Raw genomic sequence first — 14,963 nt, forward strand, 5'->3', positions numbered from 1 at the left:
TCCTATTCTAAGTCCTCATTTCACTACTATCTCTACCGTTCGCATTTCCGTTTAGAGAAACTCCTTGTAACATTTCTCCATGGATGGAGAAATTCATCATATTACATTAGTATTCGCCACGAGGGTGAATAGTCCTAACGAACATTTTTCGAACCCTAACTAACTTGTTCAAACGTATCTTAAGAGATTCTATTCCAACACGGCGTATCTTTGTCAATTATTCCGTATCGAAATACTCGTTTCACTTCTAGTTTTACAAGAAACCTTGGAGACCCGTTTAGACATGAGTACCGCGTACCACCCACAAACCGACGAACCGAGCAAACGAACGATTTACGTCTTGGAAAGACATGTCACAAACTCGTATTGTCACTTTTAGTAGATCACTCTTACGACAGTAGTTACCACTCGTGTGTTCACGCGCACTTTCCGAAACCCTATATGACCGCTAATGTCATACCCCTGTTCATTTAACCAAAGCATCAACCACCGAAATCTGAACTCCATCAAGAAACAACAATCGAAATCATTCAAATCCGAGGAGGGCTCGAGACGATCCGTAGTCGCCAGAAGAGTTATACTAAACTTAGATGAAAACCTCACAAATCCCAGTGTGTAACCGCGTAACATTGAGAAACCGCACCTTGGAAAGGTGTAATCCATTTTGGGAAATCGAGAAAGGTTATATCCGCAATATTGAACCTTTTGAAACCTTGGGGCGTATTAGAGCCGCTTCCTACCATTTAGAACGGCCGACTCAATTAAATTTCCGTTTACCCTACATTTCGTGTAACAAACTTAGAAACGTGTCCTGCGGAACAGGAACGTGCAATCCTGCTGGATACATCAACTATCGATGACAAACTTCTCTTCATAGGAAAACCAGTTGAAACTGGGGATCGTAAAAACCGAACCTTAATGCAACGTAAAACCCTGACTATCCAAATTCATGAGAACCCTCAAGAACGTACTTTCACTTATTCATAGCATTGACAACGTAAAGTCTCGAGTAAGAGATATCGACTACTACTTCCAACTAAATTTCGGGACGAAATTTCTTTTGAGTTGTGGATAATGTAACATCCCGCGTTTTTCCGTTAAATTTATTTTTAACACCGTCTTTTTCTTTTAAATAATACCTTTCGTTATTTAAATTCGTAGTTTCCGTTGACTAACGTTCATAATAATTCCGTCAATTAATTATAACATCTCTCGTTAACTTGCGTTTTAAAAATAGTCGTTTGGTTATTTCCCGCACCCGACAACAAACTTGAGGGACTAATCTCGCCACTCGGGTAAACTTGGCTAACTAGTGACTCCTCACCACCACACACTTCATTTCACCATCTTCTTCCTCTTTTTCTTTCTTCCTTTTCTCTCAAGAACACAAACACAAATTCATCATCTAATTTTGATCTTGAAAGCTCACAACAAATCCGACTACATATTCTTGATCCTCTCATCATCCTCTTCGATTTGATGCTAACCACTTCGATTTTGGGTAACATTTCTAAAACTCTAGATTTCTCAAATTCGTGTTTTTGACTTGATATGTTGTTAGTTAGTGTCTATGGCTCGTGTATAACATGAATATATGATTTGTATGCTCGATCTTGATGTTTAGGTGTAACTAGCTTGATAATGAAAAGTGTATACTTAATCTTTGATTTTGGATGATGAAATGTGTTTAGATGTTAATGTTTGTGTGTTCAAAGTGTTAGTTACTTCAATAGCTTCGTTTTGGTGTGTTGATTGACATGAAAACCTTACATTAACATGATTAGTGATTTTGAGGTTTGGTTAGGGTTTGACATCTCTTAAAAACGAACTTTTGATGCGTTGAATGCTTGTTAATGTTATTGATAAGTGTTTAGTTGTATTACACATTTCATTACCTTCAAAACGGCATATCATATGTATAAATTGGATTCCTGAAACTTGAATTGCAATTGATAAACTTAAAACTTGAAAATAAACCTCTATTGATCGCTTGACGGGATTTCGGTTATAGTATATGATGTTTTTGCTTGATGAAAAGTGCTTAGTTGCGTTCCTTGTCGAAAGAGCTTCCCGATGATATAAAATACATGTTCTAATTGTTTGCGGTTTGTAAAATGTGTTGGTTTGTGTTTTGGTTCGTGTAATTGAGAAATTCAGCAAACAGGGCCTGGAAGGCATTTGGGACGCCGTCCAGAAACTCAAGACGCCGTCCCACTCTTCAATTTGGGACGCCGTCTAGCCCATTAGGACGCCGTCCCACTCTTCAATTTGGGACGCCGTCTAGCCCATTAGGACGCCGTCCCATTGTGCTAAAACTGGCTGTTCACTTAGTCAATTGACATGAAAATGTTTGCTATGCTACGGACCTCCGATTAACATGAAACTTGGCCAACATGCTCATATATGATTATATAACTTAGAAAAATTGTCGGATATCCAACCCGACCCCGTTGACTTTTCTGTTGACTTTGACCCGACCAAGTTGACTTTTAATCAAACTTAACCAAATAATTGTGCAATCGTTCTAACATGTTTTTATACTTGTACCTTGCATGAAACATGACAACTTGACTCATATGCTACATTATTGAGTCGTAACGAGCCATAGGACTAATTGAACATCTTTGACCTATCGTGTTTACCGTTATTGATACAAACCTATTGTTTAGGTCAAGACTAGCTTTGTCTTTGCACGCGTTTACTTGTTGAAGTACTTTATTAACTCTCGCGCTCAAGGTGAGATCATAGTCCCACCTTTTTCAACAACTTTTATACTTTTAAATCGTGGGCTGAGAAAACATCTACTTTGTTACATCTTGTACTACTTACTTTTATGTTTTGAACACAAGTGTGAAAACAAACATTCCACGTGCGAGTTAGAACAAAAATGCCTCAATTCGATTATCATTAGTTACACTTGCAGGGTGTAAGCGAGAACTTATATTGTGTGGCCATACGGGTTTAACAAACCCTCATTCGGACGGTTCGCTACCGTTATGCGGATGAAATATATTTTTGTGTTTTAGTGCGGGTTCTAGCACTGTGTGATGGGGTAACGTTGGTTAAGTTTTGATAATTGAGTGCTCGCGTATAACAACACTTTTGGAATGCAAATGATTTGGATAATCTACGTTATGGATATACAAAAATCTTGTGGTTCAAAGACAACGTTTAATACTTACTAAACCTATGATTTCACCAACGTTTTCGTTGACAGATTCTTCTATGTTTTTCTCAGGTCTTGCACGATATGTGATACATGCTTCCGCTCACTATTTGATACTTGCATCCGATGTCGAGTATACATGCATTTCATGGAGCGTCTTTTGACTTTACTTTAAACCGTGTCGCCTAGATTTCAATCGTACTTATAACGTTGTAACTTAACTTTTGGTTGAACAATTCTTGTAAACTTTGAGACAAATCTTATTTTGAAATGAAGGCGACATATTTTGGTCAAACGTTATCTTAAAGACTTATAATCAGGTAATGGGACCCACGTAGCCGACGCCGTCACTTGACGATTTGTCGGGGTCGCTACACAGAAATCCCACAATGGAAGTGGGAAAGGATCACAATGGATTTCATTACTAAGCTGTCGAAGACGGTGGGTGGATGCGATACTATTTGGGTTATTGTCGACCGCCTTACCAAATCTGTACACTTCCTAGCGATGAAGGAAACTGATACAATGGAAAGACTTGCTCAGCTGTACATTAAAGAGGTTGTATCTCGTCATGGTGTACCTTTATTGATCATCTCAGATCGAGATCCCCGTTTTGCTTCTAGATTTTGGCGTTCTTTGCAAGAAGCCATGGGAACTCGTCTCGACATGAGTACTGCTTATCATCCTCAGACTGATGGGCAAAGCGAACGAACGATTCAGACCTTGGAGGACATGCTGCGTGCATGTGTCATTGATTTTGGAAAGGCCTGGGATAGGCATTTGCCACTCGCCGAATTCTCGTACAACAACAGTTATCACTCTAGCATTAATGCTGCACCTTTTGAAGCATTGTATGGCCACAAGTGCCGATCTCCTATTTGTTGGGCCGAAGTAGGCGAAAAGAAAATCACCGGACCCGAGGTAGTCCACGAAACGATGGAGAAGATTGCTCAGATCCAAGCTAGACTTAAGACTGCCCGTGATCGCCAAAAGAGTTATGCCGATCTTAAACGTAAGGACTTTGGATTCAACGTTGGTGATCGTGTAATGTTAAAGGTTGCACCTTGGAAAGGTGTGATCCGTTTTGGAAAATGTGGGAAGTTGAACCCACGATACATTGGTCCTTTTGAGATCTTGGAACGTGTTGGACCCGTTGCTTACCGATTAGATCTACCAGCACAATTGAGCTCAGTTCATCCTACCTTCCATGTGTCAAACTTGAAGAAGTGTCTTGCTGCACCAGAACTTATCATACCACTGGAAGAACTTACAATTGACGACAAACTCCACTTTGTGGAAGAACCAGTTGAAATTATGGATCGTGAGATCAAAACTTTGAAACGCAATAAGATTCCGATTGTACGAGTACGATGGAATGCCAAACGAGGACCTGAGTTTACTTGGGAGCGAGAGGATCAAATGATGCGAAAGTATCCTCACCTTTTCCCGACTCCTCCATCTACCTCAGCTTAAATTTCAGGACGAAATTTTCTTTAACAGGTGGGTAATGTAACGACCCTGGAATTTCCAACATTTATTTATTAATAATTACTATTATTAATACGTGTGATTAAATGAATGTATGTTATTACATTTACATGTTACCATGATTGCCCGTACTTGACTTTTAAGTGCCCGAAACGTGTGACACCCGGAACTTTCACGAATAATATTTTTAGATATTATTTAAATTCATGATTAAATTTATTAATCATTTTAATTAACTAAGGCTATTAGTTAGTTACTTGGGCTTTAATTGGTTTAACTTGTGATTTATTTGAACTTGGGCTTTGTTAGTGTAATGGACTCATGTTATTGGACTTCCAAGCCCACCCTACATTATTAATGGACCTTTTAGCCCATGTCTTTCAAAGTGTAAGTATCATTTAAGATGGAACTAGTTGGTTTTGGTTCATTTGGAATCTAGTTACCATGATCCCCATGTAAACACCACCATTAACCAACTTTAAGGAACCTTTACCATGCAAGAACTAGTGTGTAATGGACTCCCCCTAGCCCCACCCAAAACCGTCGGCCTTCACTAGTTGAAGGGAGTTTTGATTTCTTTTTTTTTCATTACAAACTCACTAGAACTCTCTCATTTTCTCACACACACAAAACACTTCAAACTTGCATTCCTTTTTCTCTCATATTTCTCTCCTTTCTTTGTAAGTAACTTGATCCATTTCTTCCTTCTTTCTTGTCCCAAAACCGTAGCCAAGGCCCTTCATCATCATCATCAATTGTTTGTTTGTTACTTGCACTTGGTTGTTGTTTAAATTACTTGAAGTTTATTGTTACTTACTTTGTTGTTGTTACTTACTTTCATGATTACAAGAATAAACTTACTAGTTTGATTCTTCATTTTATCTTGTTATAACAAGAACAACAAGAACATAATCTATCTAGTTATGTTCTACTTTATTTGTTTCAAAAGATTATAAAGTTCATGGTTGAAAGACCTACTTGAAGTTCATGAAGTAAACTCTAAAGTTTACTTTCTAAAGATCAAACTTTGGTTTGAATCTTTAAAGTATGAACAACCATGAACCTTTTCTTGTTTATTTAAGTTTACTTCTTCAATTTATGCACTTTAATTTCATGTAGTTAGTTTATATGGTCAAGTACTACAAGTTAGTCTTGATCTCATATCTCTTGAACAAATTAAGTTAACCTTGGAAGTTCAAAAACACACAAACAAGTTTTCTTTAAATATAACTTTGGATCTAGACTTTTGAGTCTTGGATCTTCAAGATCAAACTAAGAACTATGTTCTACTACTTATGATCTTGATTAGTTAGTTAACTTTCAAGTTTATAGTTCATGTAAGTGTCAAACCTAAGACTTTGATGTAACTTTGGTTCATCAAACTACATGCAACTCTTAAGTGAGTTGTGCTTCATGTCTTAGACTTGCACTAGTATTATGATGGTCAAGACTTGGTTAAGATGATGTAACCACATCCATGAGCTGTACACTTGAAGCTATATGCATCAAGGATGAGAACCATGATGAACATCAAGCACCAAGACCACCGGAACCATTTTAAACTCACTGTTTCTGTCCAAAACTTTCTGACCTGATGCTTCTGGAACAGACCAGTAGACCTGGGCTGTTCTAACCTTGATTTTTAGATAGAACTTTTCGAGTAGATAACTTTTCATATAGGACTCGTCTTAATCCGAGTTACGGTTTAGGATTTATGGCCCTCCGATCGTTACTATGTCCTTTAACGTTGTGCAGAAATTTCTGACCTACTCGCACTTAGACCGTCGCCACGGTCAAACCAAGACGAGTTTGCTTCTGTAAATTTTACCACACTTAAGGGACTCATAGACGGAGCCATGGCCACTGGTCTCACCTTAATTCAGTAAGGGTAGAGGCCGTGGTGACTGACTGAAGTCAGACTTTGTTTTAAGCTACTTTCATAAGCGAAACCTACTTTACGCCTTTTGTTTAATGATGATTGATGATGACCCTTAAGACCTTAAATACATACTTTGAAACCTATTAAGACGATTTACTGACTTAGTACTATTTGACTTAGGTTGAGGACTTCGGACCATTTACTTGCACACCCTTCCCGACTACTACTTTACCGCTACATATCATTGTGAGTTATAGCATTCCCTTTTTACTTTAAACTTATTTTGGGAACTGAGAATACATGCGGATTTTATGTTTTACATACTAGGCACGAGTACTTAAACTTATATATGTGTGGGTTATATAACGGCAGAAACATTCCCTTTAGCTCGGTAACGTTTAGTCATTGGTTTTTGAACCGGTGAACGCGAATCTTAGATATGGATCCATAGGGTTTAACATCCCCACTCGGGCTAGTAGCGCTAGCATTTAACGAGTGTTTAATACTTCGTAAACATACGCACTTGCCAAGTGTACTTTTAGGGGGTATAAACGTTAAGTTAGTTACCAAGTGCCCACGGTTAACATATACTTTATCATACTGTTTTGAAACGCTCTTTGTAGCACTGAAATCTCGTGGCCTACCTTACATATTGTTATACTTAAACTATAGCTCACCAACCTTTGTGTTGACGTTTTTAAGCATGTATTTCTCAGGTGCTTGAGGTTGCTTCTGCTGTCTTACTTGTTGTGCTGTAGACACCCGCTGCTTAGAGTTGTCCACGCATGAACTACTTTACTTTGCATTCAAACATTAGTACTTTTGAATTATGACATGTAACGACCATTTGGGGTCACGTACACTTAATTATTGCTTCTACTTAGTGAAGCATACTTTTGGAATGTAAAACATTTGATGTCGGTTATGACATCACCTTTTTATCGTGAATGCAACTTCTTTTGTTACAGCATATAGTACTAAACCTTGTAATGATCCTGTTGTTGATGATTCGTACACGATGGTTTTGTACGGGGCATCACACATGCGTAGCGCATAAAGTTTCCTCTTAAGGAATATCTTGTTGTGGAGTGATTTGGTCTCGTACAATTTTACGAGGTGATCCCAAATCTCTTTCGCAGTCTTCTTTTCTTCAATGCTAGACAAAACGCCATCTGCTAGTGCCAGATGAAGATTTGCGATAGCCTGGCCGTCCATCTCTTCCCATTTTTCATCAGTGACTTCGGCGAAACGTCCACTGATGGCCGCCAAACACTTATCCTTTCTCAAGATAGCTTTCATCTTTAGTTTCCATAACGAGAAGTTACTCCCGTTGAACTTTTCAATTTCAAATTTCGTAGACATTGCTATAATTACAATCTTCTTTTCGACAATACTATTTTTCTTGAAATAACACCCAAGGACTTTTACCGAGTGAAAATAATCTTACTTATTTTCTGATGTGGACGATCCACTCTCGTGGTAACCACAGAGCATACGATAAGTAGATTAATACACACTAGATATTAGACCTTAGCTCTTGATACCACTTGTTGTGAAAAGCGACACCGAATTATAGCAAACCGCTAGTAATACTCGAAATAATGACAATAAAGGAACACCAAGATTTAACGTGAAAAACCCCAATAGGGTAAAAACCACGGGCAAGGAAAGAAACGTTTCACTAATAAGAAAAATAGGAATTACACTTTCTCTCTAATTACAAGGATAAGTATCAATCTTTATATCTCTTGTAATTAGGAGATTAATACTCACAACTCTCTATTTATCTACTAGAATACAAGATTGAAGAATGAATATGGGATGTATAAATGAGCTTACATGTTGCTCTATTTATACTAATTCAAGATGGCTAAATGGTAAATATTTAATAGACAATTTGGTAGGTATAGTATGTCAAGTTTTACCAAGTCTTATACCACAATATACATGTGTGTATTTGACCATAGAATTCACCAACCAAGCCTCCATATTTGACAGATTTTACATTATTATAAATTTCATTCATGGATGATGATTTTAAAACAAGTTAATTTCGTTTAGGACAAAGTTTAACGATAACCTTTAAATCATTTGTGTTTAGCCGTTATTCATTTTGTTTTATCAAATCTCCTTGTATTAATCTTAGAACTTAAAACAATATAGGCCAACTGAGGAATGGCATATGGTTATGATTCTGGACTCAGCCCATATGATTCTGATCATAGGCCAGCCCATTATAAATCAGCAGCTACACTTGTACCCAAATAAAATATATACTGAATCGAACAAGGTTCTCTCTTTCAGGTTCCTTTGCACCTGTTTCTCTGATTCTCTCGTTCAGGTACAAATTCCATTTATGTTCGCTCGATTGGGTTTAATTACATTCAAAATTGTCCATTCAAAAACTTATCAAAACTGTTTTTATATGCAGATTGGAGATTTTGCATCATTCAGATATAAATCAATCGGTGCTAAATCATCCACAACCATCACAAGAATAAAATGGTTCAATTTTACGACCACATAATTTCCGATCTTCTAGAAGAACCCGCTGCCGGCGGCGGTCTCGTTGTCCTTTCTTCCGGCCTCGGTCTTCACAAACTCATCGCCTGTCTTCTTCGCTTACATCATCCTTCAGAAGGTACTCTTCTTATCCTATCTGCATCTCCTTCTCAAAAACAATCAATCCTCACATCCCTAAACCCTAACCCTAACAGCGAAATTACAAATTTACCCTCGGAGATCACTTCCGACCTTCCGGCACATCAGCGTCTGTCACTTTATTCCTCCGGCAACGCTTTTTTCATTACCGCTCGTATTTTGATTGTTGATCTTCTCACGCGTCGTCTTCCGACGTCCGCCGTTGCCGGAATTGTTCTGCTTAATGCGCATTCGTTATCGGAAACATGTACGGAAGCTTTCATTGTTAGGATTCTTAGGTCTTCTAATAAGAATTTGTATGTTCGTGCGTTTTGTGATCGGCCTCATGCTATGGTATCTGGATTTGCTAAAGCTGAAAGAACACTTAAATGCCTGTTTCTTAGAAAACTTCATTTGTGGCCTAGGTTTCAGGTATGGAAAGTAATATACTTACAGTAACCAATTTGAATGATGGATACATTATACTTAAAACGTGTCATTATACATACAGTAACAAATTTGAATGTAGGATGCATACAATAATCCATATATATGTATGTGTCAACAAGGTACTGTTTATATTGAATGGGATTAGTTGAATTGACTTGTTGTGGTGCCAAAAATGACAGGTATATGTATCAGAGGATTTAGAGAGGGACCCACCAGAAGTGGTGGACATTAGGGTTCCGATGTCTGGTTACATGGTAGGGATTCAGAAGGCGGTGATTGAGGTAATGGATGCTTGTTTGAAGGAGATGAGGAAGACTAATAAGGTTGATGTAGAAGATCTAACGGTGGAGAATGGTTTGTTTAAGTCGTTTGATGAAATTGTAAGACGACAATTGGATCCAATTTGGCATACGTTGGGTAAAAAGACTAAGCAACTTGTCTCGGATTTGAAAACGTTGAGGAAGCTTCTGGATTATCTTGTAAGGTACTACTGAGAATGGTTTATCGATTGATCTATTTATGATGGTTGATTAAGTTGTAAAGATTTGATTTTTTTGTTGTTTTGGTTTGGGTTAGGTATGATGCGGTGACTTATTTGAAGTATTTGGATTCATTGAGGGCATCAGAGAGTTTTCGGTCTGTATGGATATTTGCAGAGTCTAGTTATAAGATATTTGAGTACGCTAAAAAACGGGTTTATCATTTTGGGAGGTCGAATGGCGAAACTTTGACTTCCCCAGCTAAAAGTGTGAAGTCCAAAAGGAGGAAGTTGGATGATAGCAACAAGGATAAAGAAGGTAATGAAATTGCCATTTGCCAACTATTTCTTAATTAATCTATTTTTTGTATATAATAACAAGTTTTATTAACTTAATGTGTATTTATAGATAATACACAGACGATGAATGCAAATAGTAGGGTAATATTGGAGGAAGTTTTGGAGGAGGCACCGAAATGGAAAGTATTGCGTGTGAGTGAGTGATTTTCGTTTTTTATCCCGATATATGTGGTCATATCATGTTATCAATTTAGGATTATAAGACACTTATGTATTTGTTGATTAATGTTTACTAATCTATGATTCTTGATTCACGTTTTGGTTGCACCTAATGTAGGAGATTCTTGAAGAAATAGAAGCCGATAGGGAGAAACAAGAAGGCACATCAAGTGATGAATGTGTTGTCGAAGATAATGGCATTGTTTTGGTTGCATGTAAAGATGAACACTCATGTGTGCAGCTTGAGGAGTGTATCACGAACGACCCAAATAAGGTTCTCGTCATCTTGTAATATAACTTTCACAAGCATACGATTTATTAGATTTGCTAGCAGTTGTAGTTACCTTTTTAATTTCCTTTTTCATATATATTCTTGATTCTTGATTCTTGATTCTTGATTCTTGTTCTTATTAGGTGATGCGGGGAGAGTGGGAGAAATATTTGCTTAGCAAGGTGCAATTGCACGCGTTACCAAAACGTAACAAGAAAAAACCGCAAAACCCTAAAGGTTTCGGAGTACTTGACGGAACCGTCACTATTTCACCTAGTAAGGGAATAGAAAGTAGTAGTAGTAACATAGTACTACAAGAAAACGATGCACTTTTAGCTGCCGCAACGGAAATAAGCAAGCAAACTGTAAAAGTTATCGAATCGGTAGACGAACCTGCGGTCAATAACGGACGGAAAAAACGAAACCCAAAAGGAAAAATTAAGAATAAAAGTGATGCATCGGTGGGTAAGGAAACCGAGACTAAAAAGATTGAAACTTTAACTAGTCGTGAAAGTGTTCTTAAGAAACATGTTGAGAAACCTAGTAACGGGAAAAAGATTCCTCCGGTTCATTATTATGCGTATGAAAGTGGTCAGCACGTATTTGACGTTTTGAAGCCGTCTGCGATTGTTGTTTATCATCCCGACATTGCGTTTGTACGGGAAATAGAAGTATATAAAGCTGAAAATCCCTTAAAAAAGGTGAAAGTTTATTTTTTGTTTTATGAAGATTCTACAGAAGTGCAAAAGTTTGAGGCGAGTATACGTCGTGAAAACGGGGCGTTTGAATCTCTGATTAGGCAGAAATCGATGATGATGTTGCCAGTTGATCAGGTTTAGTTCTCTTATATTTTTATAATATAATAATACCCTGCAATTGAGACCCATAGCTTGAAAAATGAGTCCAATTGGTTAGGTACCTAACCAATCGGGCCATAAGAAAGTTAAAGAATGGGTCCAATTTAGACCCATATGAAATCTAACAAATATATATAATGTCCAACGGGTCCTTAATGGGTCTTATCGGGTCTTTACGTGATTTTAAAAATATTAGGTTTTACGAGTTTAAGAAACTTTGAAAAACAGGGCTCGACCCAACCCGACCCAATCCAACTCAACCCATTTTGACCTATCTAAAAAAGCTGCCCATTTAGACCCAAACCCGTTTATTTCCGTAATCTTTTGTGCTCAATTCCACTTTATTCTAATTATTCTAATTCCAATATATTAAATTTCATCAGGTTGCGCATGGCCTCGGCTTAAATTCGGCCATTGATACCGAATCTCCATCGAAACAAAATTCGGTAACTAGAAAAGCAGGTGGACAGAAGGGTGCTACCAAAGAGATGCAAGTATGCAAAACTTTTTTATATTTTATTTTTTTTACAAATTGTACAAATGACAATTATGCCCTTACGTTTTTCGATATAGGTTATAGTGGATATGAGGGAATTCATGAGTAGCCTTCCAAACGTACTTCATCAAAAGGGCATGAACATAATTCCGGTTACACTCGAAGTTGGCGATTACATTTTGTCCCCGATGATATGCGTCGAACGAAAAAGTATACAAGATCTTTTCGGTAGTTTTGCGTCGGGCCGTCTTTTTCACCAAGCTGAAATGATGGTTCGTTATTATCAAATACCCGTGCTTTTAATCGAGTTTTCACAAGACAAAAGCTTTTCATTTCAGTCATCAAGTGAGATTAGTGATGATGTCACGCCTCATAATATCATATCAAAACTATCGTTATTGGTTCTACATTTTCCTCGTTTGCGAATTGTGTGGTCGCGTAGCTTGCATGCGACTGCCGAAATTTTCGCGTCTCTAAAATTGAATCAGGATGAACCTGATGAAGCTAAGGCAACTAGAGTTGGAGTACCTTCAGAAGAAGGTATTATAGAAGATGACGTCAGGTATAAATTATTGTTTCATAACAATATATTTGTGTAGACATAATCAAACGTGAATGTTATTTTATTATTATTATTATTGTATTACAGAGCTGAGAATTACAATACATCTGCTGTTGAGTTTTTAAGGCGGTTACCGGGTGTGACCGATTCTAACTACCGGGCCATAATGGATGGTTGCACCAGTTTGGCTGATCTGGCACTCATGCCGGTTGAAAGACTAGCTGAACTAATGGGTGGTCAGAAATCGGCTAAGACTTTAAGGGACTTTCTCGATGCCAAGTATCCGACTTTGTTATAGCTTCGTTTTTAAAGATGGCGATTTTATCTTAACCACTGCATTTGTTGTAAAAGATCGGGAACGAGTCAAGTCTGGCATGAGCGAATCGAGAAATTAACCTTAATGTAATGTTGTAATTCTTTTTACTGTTACATTTCACACCATAATTTCATTTAATTCATGTTTTCGGGTTGAATCAAGGTAGTTTAACATTTCTTGGCCATCTTAGGTTCTTTTAAACACCACAACGATCATACGTAGAATGATTGAGTCAAGCTTTGATACATTGATACAAATCTAACACCTTAAAACTAACCAAACAAAATACACTACCAACCAACTGAAAGTTTAAACGCCTGCGACTCCATGCAACAACGCCCAAGATAAACACATGAAATGACTACCACAGAAACCGAAGGCGCAAAAAAGTAAAACTCTAATGAATCGTACATTTGTCCCATCAACAATCGAATTATCGAGAGAGACCAAGGCGGCATGACTGCACCGAGAACCACGAGAGATGTATCGATGCAAACACGAACCGATTACCAATTGAGTTCACGAACTCCCTAAACCCCACTCATCGTCGTCGATCAAACACCACCAAGATTTCTTAAACTACTGAAAAAACCCAAAGCTTTCGAATTATAAGGGTAACAATCAATTGGGATTAGGTATGGATTTGAACGTAACTTCGGTGACATTTTGAGAAGCAAAACTCAAAGCTTTCGAACCCAACATGTGACGACCCGAAAATTTCTGACCAAATTTAAACTTTATCTTTAAATGATTTAATGTTTTCGACACGATAAGCAAAGTCTGTAATGTTGAGTCTCAAAGTTTTGGAACTATATTCATGTAATCAATTATTCTTTGACTGTTCTCGAAGATTCACGAACAATATATATATATAACTTAATGTGCATATATATATATATATATATATATATATATATATATATATATATATATATATATATATATATATATATATATATATATATATATATATATATATATATATATATATGATTTCAAGTTATTTAGTAAACGATAGTAACATTCGATTATTGATTCGATTGATATTTAGATAAGTTAACTAAAACGTTTAAGATGAACCAGTAAAACACTAATTTGCTACAGTATTTTCGAATTGCTACAGTACCCGAAAAGCTACATTGTTTTCGAAAATCACTATTTGCTACAGTAAAAAGTAACTTTGATACAGTAAAACACTATTTCAAAATAAAAATGTATATATGTATATGTATATACTACGAGACGATGATTTATAGAAGCAAATAACCAAAACACTTGATTGATTAAAGCTACACTTCGAGTGACATAGTTTATCAATGATTAAGTTTAATTTTTGATAAAGGTACACGTCGCGTAACGAAAAGTACTAATTTTCTAAGCGTACGAAAATGCATTCGAGAAACCGGAATCGGGACATAAGTCGAGTGACAACGTACGAGTCAACGGACCAAAAATTACAAGTCAACTATACACGTGAATATAATATAATATATAATTAATTATATAAATTAAATATATTATATATAATTAAATAATATGTCGACGAACAACGAGACAAATCATTGTGAGCTGGCTGAGGGACTCATGCGATCGCATGAGAATCCCATACAAACCTCATGCGATCGCATGAGGTGCTGGGACAGAAATGATGCTATAAATTCGTTCGATTTCAGTTCGAGTAAAAACATATATCCTTCTCTATCTATCTGCTCTCCCTATATATATTTATATTATTATTATTATTATTATTATTATTATTATTATTATTATTATTATTATTATTATTATTATTATTATTATTATTATTATTATTATTATTATTATTATTATTATTATTATTA

At 36.7% G+C, this 14,963-nt stretch overlaps 1 protein-coding gene across 1 annotated transcript; it reads left to right on the forward strand.

Annotated features, from left to right (window-relative positions):
* The first annotated feature begins 8,964 nt into the window (after positions 1-8,964).
* On the forward strand, positions 8,965-13,283 carry LOC139846991 (DNA repair endonuclease UVH1). The gene is made up of 9 exons (XM_071836588.1): positions 8,965-9,605; positions 9,803-10,107; positions 10,200-10,420; positions 10,511-10,593; positions 10,739-10,894; positions 11,035-11,724; positions 12,132-12,242; positions 12,322-12,806; positions 12,894-13,283. The coding sequence occupies exons 1-9, from the start codon at positions 9,036-9,038 to the stop codon at positions 13,102-13,104; spliced, it is 2,832 nt and encodes a 943-aa protein (XP_071692689.1). The 5' UTR covers positions 8,965-9,035; the 3' UTR covers positions 13,105-13,283.
* The last annotated feature ends 1,680 nt before the right edge of the window (positions 13,284-14,963 follow it).

The sequence above is a fragment of the Rutidosis leptorrhynchoides genome, chromosome 5, assembly GCF_046630445.1.
Source record: "Rutidosis leptorrhynchoides isolate AG116_Rl617_1_P2 chromosome 5, CSIRO_AGI_Rlap_v1, whole genome shotgun sequence".
NCBI classification, from domain to species: Eukaryota; Viridiplantae; Streptophyta; class Magnoliopsida; order Asterales; family Asteraceae; genus Rutidosis; species Rutidosis leptorrhynchoides.

What these genes read in the sequence shown, in the direction of transcription:
- LOC139846991 (XM_071836588.1), top strand. Translation starts at nt 9,036, where the DNA reads ATGGTTCAATTTTACGACCACATAATTTCCGATCTTCTAGAAGAACCC. An exon ending in CGAAATGGAAAGTATTGCGT is followed by an intron (nt 10,594 to 10,738) that starts GTGAGTGAGTGA and finishes CACCTAATGTAG; the next exon opens with GAGATTCTTGAAGAAATAGA. An exon ending in TGATGTTGCCAGTTGATCAG is followed by an intron (nt 11,725 to 12,131) that starts GTTTAGTTCTCT and finishes AAATTTCATCAG; the next exon opens with GTTGCGCATGGCCTCGGCTT.